We start from the raw sequence: 18,506 nt of genomic DNA on the forward strand, positions 1-18,506 counted from the left end.
GAGGGTCTGGAGAAGGAGGGGGGAGGGTCTGGAGAAGGAGGGGGGAGGGTCTGGAGAAGGAGGGGCGGAGTGTCTGGAGAAGGGGGGGGAGGGTCTGGAGAAGGAGGGGGGGGAGGGTCTGGAGAAGGAGGGGGGGGAGTGTCTGGAGAAGTAGGGGGGAGTGTCTGGAGAAGTAGGGGGGAGTGTCTGGAGAAGGAGGGGGGAGTGCCTGGAGAAGGAGGGCCGGAGTGTCTGGAGAAGGAGGCGGCGGAGTGTCTGGAGGAGGAGGGGGCGGAGTGTCTGGAGGAGGAGGGGCGGAGTGTCTGGAGGAGGAGGGGCGGTGTGTCTGGAGGAGGAGGGGCGGAGTGTCTGGAGGAGGAGGGGCGGAGTGTCTGGAGGAGGAGGGGCGGAGTGTCTGGAGGAGGAGGGGCGGAGTGTCTGGAGGAGGAGGGGCGGAGCGTCTGGAGGAGGAGGGGCGGAGCGTCTGGAGGAGGAGGGGCGGAGCGTCTGGAGGAGGAGGGGCGGAGCGTCTGGAGGAGGAGGGGCGGAGCGTCTGGAGGAGGAGGGGCGGAGCGTCTGGAGGAGGAGGGGCGGAGCGTCTGGAGGAGGAGGGGCGGAGCGTCTGGAGGAGGAGGGGCGGAGCGTCTGGAGGAGGAGGGGCGGAGCGTCTGGAGGAGGAGGGGCGGAGCGTCGGGAGGAGGAGGGGCGGAGCGTCTGGAGGAGGAGGGGCGGAGCGTCTGGAGGAGGAGGGGCGGAGCGTCTGGAGGAGGAGGGGCGGAGCGTCTGGAGGAGGAGGGGCGGAGCGTCTGGAGGAGGAGGGGCGGAGCGTCTGGAGGAGGAGGGGCGGAGCGTCTGGAGGAGGAGGGGCGGAGCGTCTGGAGGAGGAGGGGCGGAGCGTCTGGAGGAGGAGGGGCGGAGCGTCTGGAGGAGGAGGGGCGGAGCGTCTGGAGGAGGAGGGGCGGAGCGTCTGGAGGAGGAGGGGCGGAGCGTCTGGAGGAGGAGGGGCGGAGCGTCTGGAGGAGGAGGGGCGGAGCGTCTGGAGGAGGAGGGGCGGAGCGTCTGGAGGAGGAGGGGCGGAGCGTCTGGAGGAGGAGGGGGGAGCGTCTGGAGGAGGAGGGGGGAGCGTCTGGAGAAGGAGGGGGGAGCGTCTGGAGAAGGAGGGGGGAGCGTCTGGAGAAGGAGGGGGGAGCGTCTGGAGAAGGAGGGGGGAGCGTCTGGAGAAGGAGGGGGGAGCGTCTGGAGAAGGAGGGGGGAGCGTCTGGAGAAGGAGGGGGGAGCGTCTGCAGAAGGAGGGGGGAGCGTCTGCAGAAGGAGGGGGAAGCGTCTGGAGAAGGAGGGGGGAGCGTCTGGAGAAGGAGGGGGGGGCGTCTGGAGAAGGAGGGGCGGAGTGTCTGGAGGAGGAGGGGCGGAGTGTCTGGAGAAGGAGGGGGGAGGGTCTGGAGAAGGAGAAGGGGAGTGCCTGGAGAAGTATGGGGGAGTGCCTGGAGAAGTAGGGGGGAGTGCCTGGAGAAGTAGGGCCGGAGTGCCTGGAGAAGGAGGGGGCGGAGTGCCTGGAGAAGGAGGGGGCGGAGTGCCTGGAGGAGGAGGGGCGGAGTGTCTGGAGGAGGAGGGGCGGCGTGTCTGGAGGAGGAGGGGCGGAGTGTCTGGAGGAGGAGGGGGGAGTGTCTGGAGGAGGAGGGGGGAGGGTCTGGAGAAGGAGGGGGGAGTGTCTGGAGAAGGAGGGGGGAGTGTCTGGAGAAGGAGGGGGGAGTGTCTGGAGAAGGAGGGGGGAGTGTCTGGAGAAGGAGGGGGGAGTGTCTGGAGAAGGAGGGGGGAGTGTCTGGAGAAGGAGGGGGGAGTGTCTGGAGAAGGAGGGGCGGAGTGTCTGGAGGAGGAGGGGTGGAGTGTCTGGAGAAGGAGGGGGGAGTGTCTGGAGAAGGAGGGGGGAGTGTCTGGAGAAGGAGGGGGGAGTGTCTGGAGAAGGAGGGGGGAGTGTCTGGAGAAGGAGGGGGGAGTGTCTGGAGAAGGAGGGAGGAGTGTCTGGAGAAGGAGGGGGAAGTGTCTGGAGAAGAAGGGGGGAGTGTCTGGAGAAGAAGGGGGGAGTGTCTGGAGAAGGAGGGGGGAGTGTCTGGAGAAGGAGGGGGGTGTCTGGAGAAGGAGGGGCGGAGTGTCTGGAGGAGGAGGGGCGGAGTGTCTGGAGGAGGAGGGGCGGAGTGTCTGGAGAAGGAGGGGGGAGGGTCTGGAGAAGGAGAAGGGGAGTGCCTGGAGAAGTATGGGGGAGTGCCTGGAGAAGTAGGGGGGAGTGCCTGGAGAAGTAGGGCCGGAGTGCCTGGAGAAGGAGGGGGCGGAGTGCCTGGAGGAGGAGGGGCGGAGTGCCTGGAGGAGGAGGGGCGGCGTGCCTGGAGGAGGAGGGGCGGAGTGTCTGGAGGAGGAGGGGGGAGTGTCTGGAGGAGGAGGGGGGAGGGTCTGGAGAAGGAGGGGGGAGGGTCTGGAGAAGGAGGGGGGAGGGTCTGGAGAAGGAGGGGGGAGTGTCTGGAGAAGGAGGGGGGAGTGTCTGGAGAAGGAGGGGGGAGTGTCTGGAGAAGGAGGGGGGAGTGTCTGGAGGAGGAGGGGCGGAGTGTCTGGAGAAGGAGAAGGGGAGTGCCTGGAGAAGTAGGGGGGAGTGCCTGGAGAAGTAGGGGGGAGTGCCTGGAGAAGGAGGGCCGGAGTGCCTGGAGAAGGAGGGGGCGGAGTGCCTGGAGAAGGAGGGGGCGGAGTGTCTGGAGGAGGAGGGGCGGAGTGTCTGGAGGAGGAGGGGCGGCGTGTCTGGAGGAGGAGGGGCGGAGTGTCTGGAGGAGGTGGGGGGAGTGTCTGGAGGAGGAGGGGGGAGGGTCTGGAGGAGGAGGGGGGAGGGTCTGGAGAAGGAGGGGGGAGTGTCTGGAGAAGGAGGGGGGAGTGTCTGGAGAAGGAGGGGGGAGTGTCTGGAGAAGGAGGGGGGAGTGTCTGGAGAAGGAGGGGGGAGTGTCTGGAGAAGGAGGGGGGAGTGTCTGGAGAAGGAGGGGGGAGTGTCTGGAGAAGGAGGGGGGAGTGTCTGGAGAAGGAGGGGGGAGTGTCTGGAGAAGGAGGGGGGAGTGTCTGGAGGAGGAGGGGGAATGTCTGGAGGAGGAGGGGGGAGTGTCTGGAGGAGGAGGGGGGAGTGTCTGGAGGAGGAGGGGCGGAGTGTCTGGAGGAGGAGGGGCGGAGTGTCTGGAGAAGGAGGGGGGAGTGTCTGGAGGAGGAGGGGCAGAGTGTCTGGAGAAGGAGGGGGGAGTGTCTGGAGAAGGAGGGGGGAGTGTCTGGAGGAGGAGGGGGGAGTGTCTGGAGGAGGAGGGGGGAGTGTCTGGAGGAGGAGGGGGGAGTGTCTGGAGGAGGAGGGGGGAGTGTCTGGAGGAGGAGGGGGGAGTGTCTGGAGGAGGAGGGGCGGAGTGTCTGGAGGAGGAGGGGCGGAGTGTCTGGAGAAGGAGGGGGGAGTGTCTGGAGGAGGAGGGGCAGAGTGTCTGGAGGAGGAGGGGCGGAGTGTCTGGAGAAGGAGGGGCGGAGTGTCTGGAGGAGGAGGGGCGGAGTGTCTGGAGAAGGAGGGGGGTGGGTCTGGAGATGGAGGGGGGAGGGTCTGGAGATGGAGGGGGGAGGGTCTGGAGAAGGAGGGGGGAGGGTCTGGAGAAGGAGGGGCGGAGTGTCTGGAGGAGGAGGGGCGGAGTGTCTGGAGGAGGAGGGGCGGAGTGTCTGGAGGAGGAGGGGCGGAGTGTCTGGAGTAGGAGGGGCGGAGTGTCTGGAGTAGGAGGGGCGGAGTGTCTGGAGGAGGAGGGGGGTGGGTCTGGAGATGGAGGGGGGAGGGTCTGGAGATGGAGGGGGGAGGGTCTGGAGAAGGAGGGGGGGACGTTCTGGAGAAGGAGGGGGGAGGGTCTGGTGAAGGAGGGGGGAGGGTCTGGTGAAGGAGGGGGGAGGGTCTGGTGAAGGAGGGGGGAGGGTCTGGTGAAGGAGGGGGGAGGGTCTGGTGAAGGAGGGGGGAGGGTCTGGTGAAGGAGGGGGGAGGGTCTGGTGAAGGAGGGGGGAGGGTCTGGTGAAGGAGGGGGGAGGGTCTGGTGAAGGAGGGGGGAGGGTCTGGTGAAGGAGGGGGGAGGGTCTGGTGAAGGAGGGGGGAGGGTCTGGTGAAGGAGGGGGGAGGGTCTGGTGAAGGAGGGGGGAGGGTCTGGTGAAGGAGGGGGGAGGGTCTGGAGAAGGAGGGGGGAGGGTCTGGAGAAGGAGGGGGTGGGGCGCTCTGGAGAGGGAGGGGGGGGTGTTCTGGAGAGGGTGACAGGTGGGTGGGGAGAGTGGTGGTGGAAAAACTGACCTTTTTTGCGCTGATCCCTCCATGGCCTGAGCTGGGACAGAGCTTTTGATCTGAGCATTTTCAGAACCGAAGCGCGCTGAGCTGCAGTAAGTCCGTCCCCATTCCTTTTCCTTACTAATGGAATCTCCTTGTTGTCAGTTGCCAGGAAAGAAGGATTTGTTCATTGAAGCCGCGCTGATGAGCCCTCTGGATCGCATCGCAAATGTCTCCACCCTGAAGGTAAGTTAATACTTGGACCCCCCCCGGAACCCATCCTGCTCATGTCAGCAACAAAGCCATGGCAGTATATTCCTCTTTCACCTCTCTCGCAATCTGCACGGTCAAATCACATCCTCTCCCCGTGGCACCTCTGTATCACCCCGGTGAGACTGCTCCTTATCTCCATGTTGAATTGTGTCAGTGCAGTCCACTGATTGTCAACAATGGCTGTTCCTGCACTGACCCTCTCTGAGCTCCCCAGCTATTCATCCTTAGTTGATATCCAGAGACACAAACTCAGCTTCACCACTTCACTCAATTGCTCAATCTCACAGCCATCCTCTCTGACAGTAATCGAACATTGGGATGGTTAAGTAATTGCTGTTAGTTGTTTCCACTGCTGCCTCATAGCGCCAGGGACCTGGGTTCGATTCCCGGCTTGGGTCACTGTCTGTGTGGAGTCTGCACGTTCTCCCCGTGTCTGCGTGGGGTTTCCTCTGGGTGTCCCGGTTTCCTCCCACAGTCCAAAGATATGTGGGTTAGGTGGATTGGCCATGCTAAATTATCCCTTAGTGTCAGGGGGACTAGCCAGGGTAAATGTGTGGGGTTACGGAGATAGGGCCTGCGTGGGATTGCGGTTGGTGCAGACCCGATGGGCCAATGGCCTCCTTCTGCACTCTAGGATTCTATGATTCTCTCCATCCACGCTACCCCTGTTCTTGATTCCTGCCTCAGTTTGGAGGAGTCTACAAGTAAGCTTAGGTATTTCTTCAACCTGTGTATTTCAAACCTCTTATCCTATCTGTCCCCCAGAACTGCTTACATTCCCCACCTGTCAAAACCTCTATCCCCGCCTTTGGATGATAGTCCAGCGCAGTGCCAAGGGAGTGCTGCTGTGCCGATGTTGCTGTCCTTTGAGCGAGTAACCTGTTCATCACCCGCTCAGTTCTGCTGAAGATTCCTCTTCGCTAATTGGAAGGAAGACAAGGGATGTTTCCTCACGGTCCTGGCCAAGTGATTACACTCACGCAGTGTTTGTGTGTTGCTGCTGTACACTGCCTGTCATGTTAGCTTAATGCACAACAGCATTGCTCTCTAAAGCAGTGCGTGAAGCACTTTAAGTAGCTGTCAAAATGAATTTGTTATTTGGGGGGCTTGCATCTCATCTGGAAGATTTATTTCAAATTTGTGACTTGTCTCCATCCAGCTTTTCTTTACCTGGATGTTTCCCAGATGTTTCCCAGATTTTTGAAAGTGAATTTAGCTTCTTATTGGCAATTTACTGCTGGATTGAATAAGATGGGCAGCCCTGTTCTAGACAGAGAAAGACGCACAATTATTGTTTTTCTGTTTGTTTTACAGCAACATGACGTCGAGAAGTTGTACAAATTGGAAAATAAAGTAGTTCAGGGCGTAAGTGACCAGTGAGTATTACTCTGTGTGGAGAGAGGTCAGTTTGTGTGGAGAAGAGGGGCAATGAGCATTGTTCAGGGGCAAGACAATTGTTTTGAGTGTTTGTCGGCGGCACAGTGGTTAGCACCGCTGCCTCACAGCACCAGGGATCCGGGTTCAATTCCCAGCTTGGGTCACTGTCTGTGTGGAGTCTCCACGTTCTACCCATGTCTGCGAGGGTTTCCTTCCACACTCCAAAGATGTGCGAGTTAGATGGATTGGCCATGCTTAACTGCCCCTTAGTGTCAGTGGGACTAGCTCGGGTAAATGCATGGGGATATGGGGATAGGGCCTGGGTGGGATTGTTGTCGGTGCAAACTTGATGGGCCAAATGGCCTCCTTCTGCACTGTAGGGATTCTATGTAGGGCCTGTGGGGGGGGATGATGGGGCGGGGCCTGGGGGGATGGTGGGGCGGGGCCTGTGGGGGGGTGGCGGGGTGGGGGGATGGTGGGGCAGGGCCTGTGGGTGGGGGGGGGGGATGGCGGGGCGGGGCCTGTGGGTGATTGCCAGTGCTTATGATTTGGGTTAATACTGAAGTTTGACTCCTATTCATTGTGCCGGTGATTCCTGAGCGTTTACTTGTGTTATTATCTGTTTTCTATCACAGACTGTGTTTTCTGATCCGCCCCCAGATTGCCAGTGTCAAGCATGTTGCAGGTATGAGAGCTCGCACACTGCGTTAAATGTGTGTGTGTGTGTGTGTGTGTGAGGGATGTTACACAGAGCACTAATCTGGAGCCAGGCATGTGGCTGGCCTCTCGAAAATACACAAGTGTTGTTCCGGGATGATTCCTTCCCACGATTTTCTTTCCCAATCTGTAGCAAAGCAACAAGTAGCTTTCTCAGTCACTTGGAAAAGATTCAGAACTTCAAATCCACAACTTAACCACAAGATGGAGCAGCTTGTTGGTTTCCTGATGTACAGGTGTTAGCCTGAGCCTCTGGATTACCAGCAAAACTCATCCTCTGAATAGTATTTATCTGTCAGGCAAAGATGCCCCTTCCATTCCCAAACTGCTGATATGTCTGTGATCCAATATGTCAGCATTTACAAGAGTTAAATACAATAAGAAAGCGCACAGGTTTCCAAAATTAGCTTCTTATTCTGGCCTTTAGGAGGAACACGAGCTTACATTTTCAGAGCACCTTTCACCATCTTGTTACGTCCACAATGAATTACTTTTGGCTTATTGCAATGTCGGAAGTGCAGCAGCCAATTTACACACAGCAAGCTTCTGCAAAGAGATAATGATCAGTCTGTTGTTGGGGCCAGCAAGCCCATGGCGACGTCCCTGGCTCCCCTCGATTAGTGCCGTTCGATGTTTCACATCTTCTTGCCTCAACCGGGCCTTGATTAGACTTTTTCCCACTTATTCTCCCAGGGGATGTGGGCGACACTGGCAAGGCCAGCATTTATTGCCCATCCCTAATTTCCTTTGAACAGAGTGGCTTGCTGGGCCATTTCAGCGGATATCCACATTGCTGTGGGTCTGGAGTCACATACAGGTCAGACCGGGTAAGGACTGCAGATGGGTGGCACAGTGGTTAGCACTGCTGCCTCACAGCGCCAAGGACACGGGTCCAATTCCAGCCTCGGGTCACTGTCTGTGTGGAGTCTGCACGTTCTCCCTGTGTCTGCGTGGGTTTCCTCCGGGTGCTCCGGTTTCCTCCCACACTCCAAAGATGTGTGGGTTAGTAATACATTGGCCATGGTAAAGTGTCAGGGGGATTAGCAGGGTAAATATGTGGGGTTATGGGGATAGGGCCTGGGTGGGATTGTGGACGGTGCAGACTCGATGGGCCGCATGGCCTCCTTCTGTACTGTAGGGATTCTATGCTTTTTTTTTTACAGCAATTGATGAGAGGGTTATGATCACCATTACTGAGACTAGATTTATATTCCAGATTAATTAATTCAAATTCCATCAGCTGCTGTGATGGGATTCAACCTCATGTCCCCAGAGCGTTAGCTTGGGCCTCTGGATTACCAGTCTAATGACATTATCACTATGCCATTGTTTTTTCAAACTCACCATCCAAAAGAGTTGGACTGGCTCAAATGATTGATTGACAGACGCTGAGGCCTGGATAGAGTGGAAGTGGAGAGGATGTTTCCACTAGTAGGAAAAACTAGAACCAGAGGGCACAACCTCAGGCTAAAGGGACGATCCTTTAAAACGAGGAGGACTTTCTTCAGCCAGAGAGTGGTGAATCTGTGGAACTCTTTGCCGCAGAAGGCTGTGGAGGCCAGGTCATTGAGTGTCTTTAAGACAGAGATAGATAGGTTCTTGATTAATAAGGGGATCAGGGGTTATGGGGAAAAGGCAGGAGAATGGGGATGAGAAAATTATCAGCCATGATTGAATGGCGGAGCAGACTCGATGGGCCGAGTGGCCTAATTCTGCTCCGATGTCTTATGGAGAATACCATTATGCGTATATACATCAGATGAATCAAATTGGATGAGTTCCCTTGCAGTTTTTCAGTTTTTTGGATTTGTTGAGAGTGTCGTTTGTCTCTGTGTTTAGAAGCTATTCCGTGTTACAGAATGCATGTGATTCTTCCCCCCCCTCCCCCCGCCGTCTCCTTCCAGAAATCGTCAATGCTGATAAAGCTGCTTCCAAGCTGCGGAAATACAAGATCATATTCACTCCTCAAAAGGTGAGCAGCTGGGTCAGCGCCAAAGTGCTCGGTTGTCTTGGGTTGATGGAGGGTCGCGGCAGAGCAGGGTGTGATAGAGAAACATCCACGTCCAAAGCAGGGAGTTGGCAGGTTACGTTTCGCTGCTGACTGGCAAACTTTGAACCATTTTGTGAAGCAAGGGGAGAAACCCAACCAGGATTGTTGTGGGTCCATGTCACACTACCTGTAACCATTTGGCCTGGGCTTGCAAAATCTCGCTAACTGTCCTGGCTGGAGACAATTCACACCTCTTTAACCTGTGATTATCCCTCTCTCCACTCGCATTGTCTGTACCTGTAAAGACTTGATTACCTGTTAAGACTCGCATTCCAACCATTATCTTGTAATTGAGTTTGTGTCTATACATGCCCTGTTTGTGAACCCAACTCTCCACTCACTTGATGAAGGAGCAGCGCTCCGAAAACTTGTGCTACCAAATAAACCTGTTGGACTTTAACCTGGTGTTGTGAGACTTCTTACTGTGCCCACCCCAGTCCAACGCCGGCATCTCCACATCAGGACTGTTGTGGTCACAGATTCCAGATTGCTGCTTTTGGCTGTGACTCACTGCTTCAGTTTCCAGTGAGGAGCAGTATCCTGGCCTCCTGGTACTGTTCCCTGCTCCCACTTACTTTCTCATTAGCTGTTTTCAGAGAAAAGTGGTTCTCGCCAGGCTGTTTATATTTCTGTGCCTGAGAACTCTTGTGTTTGCTGTGGACAACTAAAGAAAATTGCCCTTAGTGTCCTGAAATGCGTAGGTTAGAGGGATTAGTGGGTAGAATATGTAGGGATATGGGGGTAGGGCCTGGGTGGATTGTGGTCAGTGCTGACTCGATGGGCCGAATGGCCTCTTTCTGTACTGTAGGGTTTCTATGTTTCTAGGCTTACATTAACGCTGCAATGAAGTTACTGTGAAAATCCCCTCGGCGCCACACTCCGGCATCTGTTCGGGTTACACTGAGGGAGAATTTAGCATGCCCAATGCACCCTAACCAGCACGTCTTTCGGACTGTGGGAGGAAACCGGAGCACCCGAAGGAAACCCACGCAGACACGGGGAGAACGTGCAGACTCCGCACAGACAGTGACCCAAGCCGGGAATCGAACCCGCGTCCCTGGCGCTGTGAGGCAGGTGTGCTAACCACTTAGCCACCCTAGCAGCTCCTTTGTACGGCCCTCCCCTCAGTAATACATTTACATGGTGACTAATGTCACCAAGGCTTCTTCGACAGCACCTCTCAAACTCATAACTTCCACATGCTGAGAAGGACAGGGGCAGCAGGTGCATGGGAACCTCCAAGCTCCTCTAGGCAGCTCACTATTCCCATTGGCAAACAATCTTTGCATCAAATTGCTGGAACTGCCAATCTAAACAGCCTTGTGAAAGCATTGACACCACATGGGCTGCGGTGTTTAAGAAAGCTCTCCATCACTGTCGAAGGACGACTAGGGATCAGTAATAAATGCTAGCTTTTCACCAACGAAACTCACATCCCCAGAGTGAAATTTTTAAAAAATGTGTCCGATCCAGCAACATTGCCTAGAGTGTGCATCTGGTTGTTTTGAATTGTCATGGCTGACATGGGTGGCACAGTGGTTAGCACTGCTGCCTCACAGCGCCAGGGATCCGGATTCAATTCCGGTCTCAGGTGACTGTGTGGAGTCTGCATCCACTCCATCTGACAAAGGAGCAGCGCTCCGAAAGCTAGTGGCGTTTGCTAACCAAATAAACCTGTTGGACCTTAACCTGGTGTTGTGAGACTCCTTACTGTGTTCTCCCCGTGTCAGCGTGGGTTTCCTCCGGGTGCTCCAGTTTCCTCCCATATTCCGAAGATGTGCAGGTTAGGTGGATTGGCCGTGCTAAATTGTCCCTTAGTATCAGGGGGATTAGTGCGGTAAATAAGTGGGGTTACAGGGATGGGGCCTGGGTGGGATTGTTGTCAGTGCAGGCTCGATGGGCCGAATGGCCACCTTCTGCACTGTAGCGTTTCTATGATAAATGTGGTGAGAGGAATATGTTGTATAACCTGTCCCTTTTTTGTTTCAGTTCTTCATGTGTGAGACTGTGCTTGAGGAGGAGGGAATCTTCGGAGGTGAGCACCGTTTCATCCTCCTTTGTTTTTCCAAACTGGTGATGTGTGTTTTCTGGCTCTGGAGGCAGCGTTTGGATGGCAGTTTGTGGGTTCAAACTCTTTGAGCTCCAGGCTGACCCTCCAGTGCAAGACTGAGGCGGTTTTTCACTGTCAGAGGTGCTGTCTTAGGAGATATTGAACCCAGATCTGGTTTGGCCATTCCTGGGTTTCCGTTATTGGGTCCCGATGAAGCTCTTTAGATCAAGAAAGTTTCCTGACGCCTGAAACAACATTTTACTATTGATCAAAAACTCCCCAGAAAAAAACTCAGTTTAAAAAAGGGGTTGTACATCTTCATGATGTTTATGGGATTGAGTTACCCGCTTGTCCTGAGCTTAGAAATGTATTCCTGTGAGAAATAATTACAGACTTTCTTAGCTAGGTGATGAGAGGCTGTGCAAAATACAAATCATTACTTGTTACAGAAAAGACGGTTTACGTAGAGGAATTTGGGAAGCTCTGTCTTCCATTCAGGGGATTTTCACAATAACTTCATTGCAGTGTTAATGTAAACCTACTTGTGACACTAATAAATAAACTAAAATCTAAAACTACAACGACATCTCCTTGGGAATGGGTGTGTTTTCTCCGGAATAGAAAAATAGAGAGTAAGGAAATAATTTTCATTTGCATAGCACCTTTCATGTTCTCAGGACATCCCAAAAAGCTTCCGAATTGTAGTCAGTGTTGCAATATAGGCAAACCGTGAAGCCAGTGTGTACAGAGCAATGTTCCACAGAAGGTAATGCGATCGATGACCAGGTCATCTGTTTTGAGGTAAATTTGGCTAGAAAACTGGGGCGAATTACTTACTTATTCTTCAAAAAGAGTCATGGAATTTTTACCTGAGGGTGGGCAAGGCCTCAGTTTAACATTTCACCCACAAGAAGGCACCTCTGACAATGCAGCACTTCCTCGGTACTGGGGTGGGGGTTGAATCCATAACCTTCTGATCGGGAGCCAAGGCTGAAATTTAATGGACGTACTGTACAAAATCTTCCTGTCAATTTTTCTGACTAAATTCCTACATTCACAGGGCGGCACTGTGCCTCACAGCGCCAGGGACCTGGGTTCGATTTCCGGCTTGGGTCACTGTCTGTGTCGTGTCTGCGTGGGTTTCCTCCGGGTGCTCCGGTTTCCTCCCACAGTCTGAAAGATGGGCTGGTTAGGGTGCATTGGCCGTGCTAAATTCTCCCTCAGTTACCCGTACAGGTGCCGGAGTGTGGCAACTAGGGGATTTTCAGGAACTCCATTGCAGTGCTAATGTAAGCCTACTTGTGACACGAAGAAATAAACTTTAAAACTTTAATGCAGTGTCACCTCTGGTGGGAGGATGCAAGTGCAGCGTGACATGTTTACATAGGCGGCTCCTGTTATCAATATGGACTAAAATAATGTGCGATTTGAAAATGGGAGTAGAATAATGTCTGCGGACCCTTTTCTGATTATTCTGCTTCACCTGGTGACTGCACAGGGTCGTCACTCCTTGCTTGCAACATGACAGCCAAGGGTGGGGAAACTAAGACTGACCGGAGTCAGGGGCTCGATCCCAGGAAGAGGGAACAATTGTAAAACGTGCTGTTGTTATTTCGTACGATCTTTCACTTGGTTTATGCTTCATGTTGTCTAATTGCAGATGTCACCTTTGATGAGTGGGCCTTTTACCTGCTACCCTTGGATGATGACCTCATCAGCATGCAGTTACCCGAGTTTTTCCGCGATTATTTCCTAGTAAGTGGCAGCTTTTTCTGCTGAGGACCCCCTTCCCCAGATCATTCGAGCAAATATCACCTGCCCCAACAACTGGCATTTAAATAGCACCTTTAACTAAATGTCCCAAGGTGCTTCACAGGAGTGTTTTTAAATGAAGCATGATCCCAGGGAGGTGACCAGAAGCTTAATCGTAGATGTGGGTTTTAAAGAGCGTTTTAAGTAAGGTCTCAAAATAGTTTTGTTTTATCTGCCCGGATGCAGCCAAGTAGTGGGTCATATGGTAAAATCATTGTGCTATGTGTATTGAATCTCACAGGCTGATAATTGTGTAGAGTTCACTGTCTGAAACAGGCCACTCGGCCATACTCCCTCCGAGCCTCCTCCTACCCTTCACCATAACATAGCTCTCTACGCCTCCTCTGGGGTGGCACAGTGGTTAGCACTGCTGTCTTACAGCGCCAGGGACCCGGGTTCGATTCCCAGCTTGTGTGACACTCTGTGCGGAGTCTGCACGTTCTTCCCATGTCTGCGTGGGTTTCCTCCGGTTGCTCTGGTTTCCCCCCATAGTCCGAAAGACGTGCGGGTTAGTGTGCATTGGCCGTCCTAAATTCTCCCTCAGTGTTACCCGAGCAGGCGCCGGAGTGTGGCGACTAGGGGATTTTCACAGTAACTTCATTGCAGTGTTAATGTCAGCCTACTTGTGGCACTAATAAATAAACTTTAAACTCTTCTGCACCCTCTGAGGTGGCCTCGCAAAGCACTCCATGATTAAAGTATAATGGATTAAAGCAGTGAGGGATGGACAATGAATGCCATGTCCCAAGGTCACATTTTAAGATGCATATTGTGACAGGATTTGGGTACCTTACGTTGCCGTGTGTGTGTGTGTGTCCTCAGGAGGGTGACCATCGGTGGATCTGCACCGTGGCAAAGGCTTTGCACGTGTTGCACTCCCTGTTTGGACCTTTCACAAAGACTTACGGAATTGGCAGATGTGCAAAGGTAATGGAACATGAAATGAGAATGAATTATTAATCAGACAATTCACCCGATCACCTCTGTCGAGCCATCCGCTTGCTAATGAACAAAGGAAAGGTGATCGGCTAGAATTACACAAACCCATTTATCTTATGAACCTTGTCACTTGTGTCAAAGAACTCGTTCCATGTTGAATTATTGCAGCCCTCAGTCAGCACTTCATTCAAGTCCGGATCCTAGAGATGAAAGGTCACTATCTAAGCCGCTGTCTCCCACATTCCCAGCTCTCACGCACTCTCCTAGCAGGCCAAGAGAATTGAATCAAGACTGAAGTGTCAGTCTGGATAATGTACTTAAGCCCTGCCCAGGTTTTGAACCCACAACCATCTTACTCAGAGGTGCAGGCGGTACCAGTCAGTTAAATTGACTGTTAAACATGAGCCTTTCCGCTTTGGGACCTTAGCTTGATATCCAGCCTAGGTTCTGGGAGGGAATGTTTCCTCCGTGTTGGTTATAAGGATTTTGCATGAATTGAGGTTGCGTGCGATCACTGCCCAGTTCTTAATTGGGCACAACATCCTTAATTTAGTCTCAGGCGTTTTAGGGTGATTTGTGAGGAAAAGGACCAAATTGGCCAATTGTTCTGAGTTGGGCGTGGGCTAGGGCAGAATAGAGGGAGCTTTACTCTGTATCTAACCCCGTGCTGTACCTGTCCTGGGAGTGTTTGATGGGGACAGTGTAGAGGGAGTTTTACTGTGTATCTAACCCCGTGCTGTACCTGTCCTGGGAGTGTTTGATGAGGACAGTGTAGAGGGAGCTTTACTCTGTATCTAACCCCGTGCTGTACCTGTCCTGGGAGTGTTTGATGGGGGACAGTGTAGAGGGAGCTTTACTCTGTATCTAACCCCGTGCTGTACCTGTCCTGGGAGTGTTTGATGGGGACAGTGTAGAGGGAGCTTTACTCTGTATCTAACCCCGTGCTGTACCTGTCCTGGGAGTGTTTGTTGGGCATGATGTGGAGATGCCGGCGTTGGACTGGGGTGAACACAGTAAGAGTTTTAACAATACCAGGTTAAAGTCCAACAGGTTTATTTGGTAGCAATTATTTGGTAGCTAATGGTATTTGCTACCAAATTTACTCTGTATCTAACCCTGTGCTGTACCTGTCCTGGGAGTGTTTGGGGACAGCGCAGAGAAAGCTTTACTCTGTATCTAACCCCGTGCTGTACCTGTCCTGGGAGTGTTTGATGGGGACAGTGTAGAGGGTGCTTTACTCTGTATCTAACCCCGTGCTGTACCTGTCCTGGGAGTGTTTGATGGGGACAGTGTAGAGGGAGCTTTACTCTGTATCTAACCCCGTGCTGTACCTGTCCTGGGAGTGTTTGATGGGGACAGTGTAGAGGGAGCTTTACTCTGTATCTAATCCCATGCGGTACCTGCCCTGGAATACTTGACATTGGATCCACATTTTGATGAGTACAAGATTGTTGCCAAACATGTAAAAATGATAGGTTTGAGTTCTGATCGTCTTTGATATTAAAACCACTCCTCTGAGTTATTGTTGCGTCCTCCCTCACTCTCTGTCTCTCTGGCTTAGATGACCTACGAGCTGTGGAAGGAGATTGTGGAGGATTCCGAGAATGAAATGAAACCACGTCAGGCTGAGATTGGCCGGGTTTTCTTTATTGACAGAGGTGCTGCAACGTAACGGGAATCAGTAAAGTACAGAACTGAGCGATAAAGCTGCAGCTTTGATTGTCAGATTTCCCCGGCAGTTTATGTTCCGTGTTTCTCACTGCTGTAATCGAAGGCTCTGATCCTCACTGGGTTCCTGAGCCTGCCCTTTGGTATCTCATTTGGGGGCGTCGCTTTGGAGTAAGTCTAGAAAGGCTGTCCGCCTGTGGTGGGAAGGCACTGCCCAGTGTCCTCACATCAAATGTACAAAAGCAGACCATTCGGCCCAACTGACTTTTGTTGGTATTTATGTTTATGTGGGTGGCACGGTGGCACAGTGGTTAGCACTGCTGCCTCACAGCGCCAGGGACCTGGGTTCGATTCCCGGTTCGGGTCACTGTCTGTGTGGAATTTGCACATTCTCCCCGTGCCTGTGTGGGTTTCCTCCGGGTGCTCCGGTTTCAAAGAAAATTACAGCACAGGAACAGGCCCTTCGGCCCTCCAAGCCATGCTGCCCGACTGAACTAAAACCCCCTACCCTTCCAAGGACCATATCCCTCTATTCCCATCCTATTCATGTATTTGTCCAGCCGCCCCTTAAAAGTCACTACCGTATCTGCTTCCACTACCTCTCTCGGCAGCGAGTTCCAAGCACCCACCACCCTCTGTGTAAAAAAATCTGCCTCGTACATCTCCTTTAAACATTGCCCCTCGCACCTTAAACCTGTGCCCCCTAGTAATTGATTCTTCCACCCAAAGATGTGCGGGTTAGGTGGATTGGCCATGCTAAGTTGCCCCTTAGTGACAGGAGGACTAGCTAGGGTAAATGCGTGGGGTTACGGGGATAGGGCCTGGGTGGGATTGTGGTTAGTGCAGACTCGATGGGCCAAATGGCCTCCTTCGGCACTGTAGGATTCTATGAGAAATTATGTTTGGGGAGGATCGAGTAACCATTGTAACAGTTGTTACGTGCCCCTTAGTGTCAGTGGGTTAGTAGGGTAAATAAGTAGGGTTATGGGGATAGGGCCTCGGTGGGATTGTGGTCGGTGCAGACTCGATGGGCCAAATGGCCTCTTTCTGCACTGTAGGATTCTATTCTATGATTCTACGCAAGCTTCCTCCTATCCTTTCACTCCTAATCCCAGAAGCATGACCTTTCCATACTTTCCTGAACTACTGGATAGTGAGCAGGAAATGTGGCTGATTTTCCCTCCTCGGGGACACAGGACGGTATGTACCATTGCCCTGGCTAAAACCAGCAAATTCAGAACTATCCTATGAATTCCCTGGGTTATGTGCAGTAGGCATTGCATTTACCAAGGTGGTTAGAGCAGTGGTAGCTTTACCTGTAAATGGCTCGTGTATCTATCATCATAACCTCGCTGTGCTTTGAGTTTAAACCTGTGTGCTTTGTTTGCAGATGTGGATTATGTGACTCCGATGTGTTCTCAAGTTGTGTACGAGGGACTTGTGGATGATGTGTTCAGAATAAAATGTGGTGAGTGAGTCTCCACTTTTGAGTCGGTGAATTAACGGCAAATTGTAAAATTAGGAGTCGCTGCCCTTCAGAATTGACCAGAACTGTCAGCAGGCAGAGTGTGAGTGGGTGGTTAGACAATTGCCTTCACCCTTGGGATTTGTGTGAATGACGTGTGATCTTTTACTTACGTCAGAGACCGGGGTTTAATGCCTCATTGAAAAGACAGAACCTCCTACAGTGCAGCACACCTTTGATGTGGCAATGGGAGCATTGGCCTGGATTGTGTGTTCAGCTGTCTGGTGTGGGGCTTGGACTCTTAAGGTTCTGACTCAGAGGTCAAATTGCGACCCACTGAGCCATTCTAGTTAAATAGGCTGTTAATACTATCATGACACACAAGACACAAGGACTTGGACAGGTTAGGAGAGTGGGCAAAGAAGTGGCAGATGGAATACAATGTGGAAAAGTGTGAGGTTATGCACTTTGGAAGGAGGAATGGAGGCATAGACTATTTTCCAAATGGGAAAATGCTTAGGAAATCCGAAACACTAAGGAACTTGGGAGTCATTGTTCAGGATTCTCTTAAGGTTAACGTGCAGGTTCAGTCGGCAGTTAGGAAGGCAAATGCAATGTTAGCATTCATGTGTCGAGAGGGCTAGAATACAAGAGCAGGGATGTACTTCTGAGGCTGTATAAGCTCTGGTCAGACCCCATTTGGAGTATTGTGAGCAGTTTTGGACCCCGTATCTAAGAAAGGATGTGTTGGCCTTGGAAAGGGTCCAGAGGAGGTTCACAAGAATGATCCCTGGAATGAAGAGCTTGTCGTATGAGGAACGGTTGAGGTCTCCGGGTCTGTACTCGTTGGAGTTTAGAAGGATGAGGGAGGATCTTATTGAAACTTACAGGATACTGTGAGGCCTGGATAGAGTGGATGTGGAGAGGATGTTTCCACTAGCAGGAAAAACTAGAACCAGAGGGCACAACCTCCTGCTAATAGGACGATCCTTTAAAACAGAGGTGAGGAGGAATTTCTTCAGCCAGAGTGTGGTGAATCTGTGGAACTCTTTGCCGTAGAAGGCTGTGGAGACCAGGTCATTGAGTGTCTTTAAGACAGAGATAGATAGGTTCTTGATTAATAAGGGGATCAGGGGTTATGGGGAAAAGGCGGGAGAATGGGGATGAGAAAAATATCAGCCATGATTGAATGGCGGAGCAGACTCGATGGGCCGAGTGGCCTAATTCTGCTCCTATGTCTTATGGTCTAAGATGAAGGATGATCACTCAGGGAGTGTACTAGGATTCTGTTAAGCCGCAGACGACTGTTTCCGTATTTTCTGCAGAGTGGGAATAGAAGAATGTGAGAGTGAGGATAATTTGTTCCTGTGTGTGGTGTGACTGTTACTCCTGGGATTGGGGAAGTGGGAGGATAGTTATTGCCCATGACACAGTCTCTCATTTTCACAGTCTGCTGGTGTACGGAACAGGTGTCCTTCCCTGGAAAAGTAACTGTGGATTCTGGTCTATTTCAGGGAGCGTTGACTTTGGTTCAGAAGTAACGTCGTCCAATAAAAGTGTGAAAGTGTTGCTGAATTCTCAGGATAAAGTGAGTGAGAGAAACCTTTCAGTGCTCCAAAAATTCTACAATAAAACTGACACAACCCCTACAAACTCAATAACAAACTTCCTGTTTGTTCATAGAATCCCTACAGTGCAAAAGGAGGCCTATTGAGTCTGCATTTACTCTCCCGACAGAGCATCCCACCCACTCCCTATCCCCATAACCACATGTGTTTACCCTGCTAATCCATCTAACCTACACATTTTGGAATACTAAAGGTCAATTTAGCATGGCCAATCCACCTAACCTACACATCTATGTAGGAGAAAATTG

At 52.6% G+C, this 18,506-nt stretch overlaps 1 protein-coding gene across 2 annotated transcripts in view; it reads left to right on the forward strand.

The window, feature by feature from the left end:
* Nucleotides 1-18,506, forward strand: part of vps33b (VPS33B late endosome and lysosome associated) — a 45,248-nt gene that overhangs the window by 659 nt on the left and 26,083 nt on the right. Inside the window, exons 2-11 of one of the 2 annotated variants that reach the window (XM_078199973.1) lie at nt 4,452-4,525; nt 5,867-5,928; nt 6,565-6,614; nt 8,551-8,618; nt 10,686-10,731; nt 12,407-12,501; nt 13,381-13,485; nt 15,059-15,155; nt 16,556-16,633; nt 18,145-18,218. In XM_078199973.1, coding sequence (XP_078056099.1) covers nt 4,484-4,525; nt 5,867-5,928; nt 6,565-6,614; nt 8,551-8,618; nt 10,686-10,731; nt 12,407-12,501; nt 13,381-13,485; nt 15,059-15,155; nt 16,556-16,633; nt 18,145-18,218 — 717 coding nt within the window. In that variant the 5' untranslated portion in view covers nt 4,452-4,483. Of the gene's footprint in view, nt 1-4,444; nt 4,526-5,866; nt 5,929-6,564; nt 6,615-8,550; nt 8,619-10,685; nt 10,732-12,406; nt 12,502-13,380; nt 13,486-15,058; nt 15,156-16,555; nt 16,634-18,144; nt 18,219-18,506 lie in introns of both variants that reach the window. The other variant, XM_078199972.1, reaches the window with a different exon arrangement.

The sequence above is a fragment of the Mustelus asterias genome, chromosome 29, assembly GCF_964213995.1.
Source record: "Mustelus asterias chromosome 29, sMusAst1.hap1.1, whole genome shotgun sequence".
Taxonomy (NCBI): domain Eukaryota; kingdom Metazoa; phylum Chordata; class Chondrichthyes; order Carcharhiniformes; family Triakidae; genus Mustelus; species Mustelus asterias.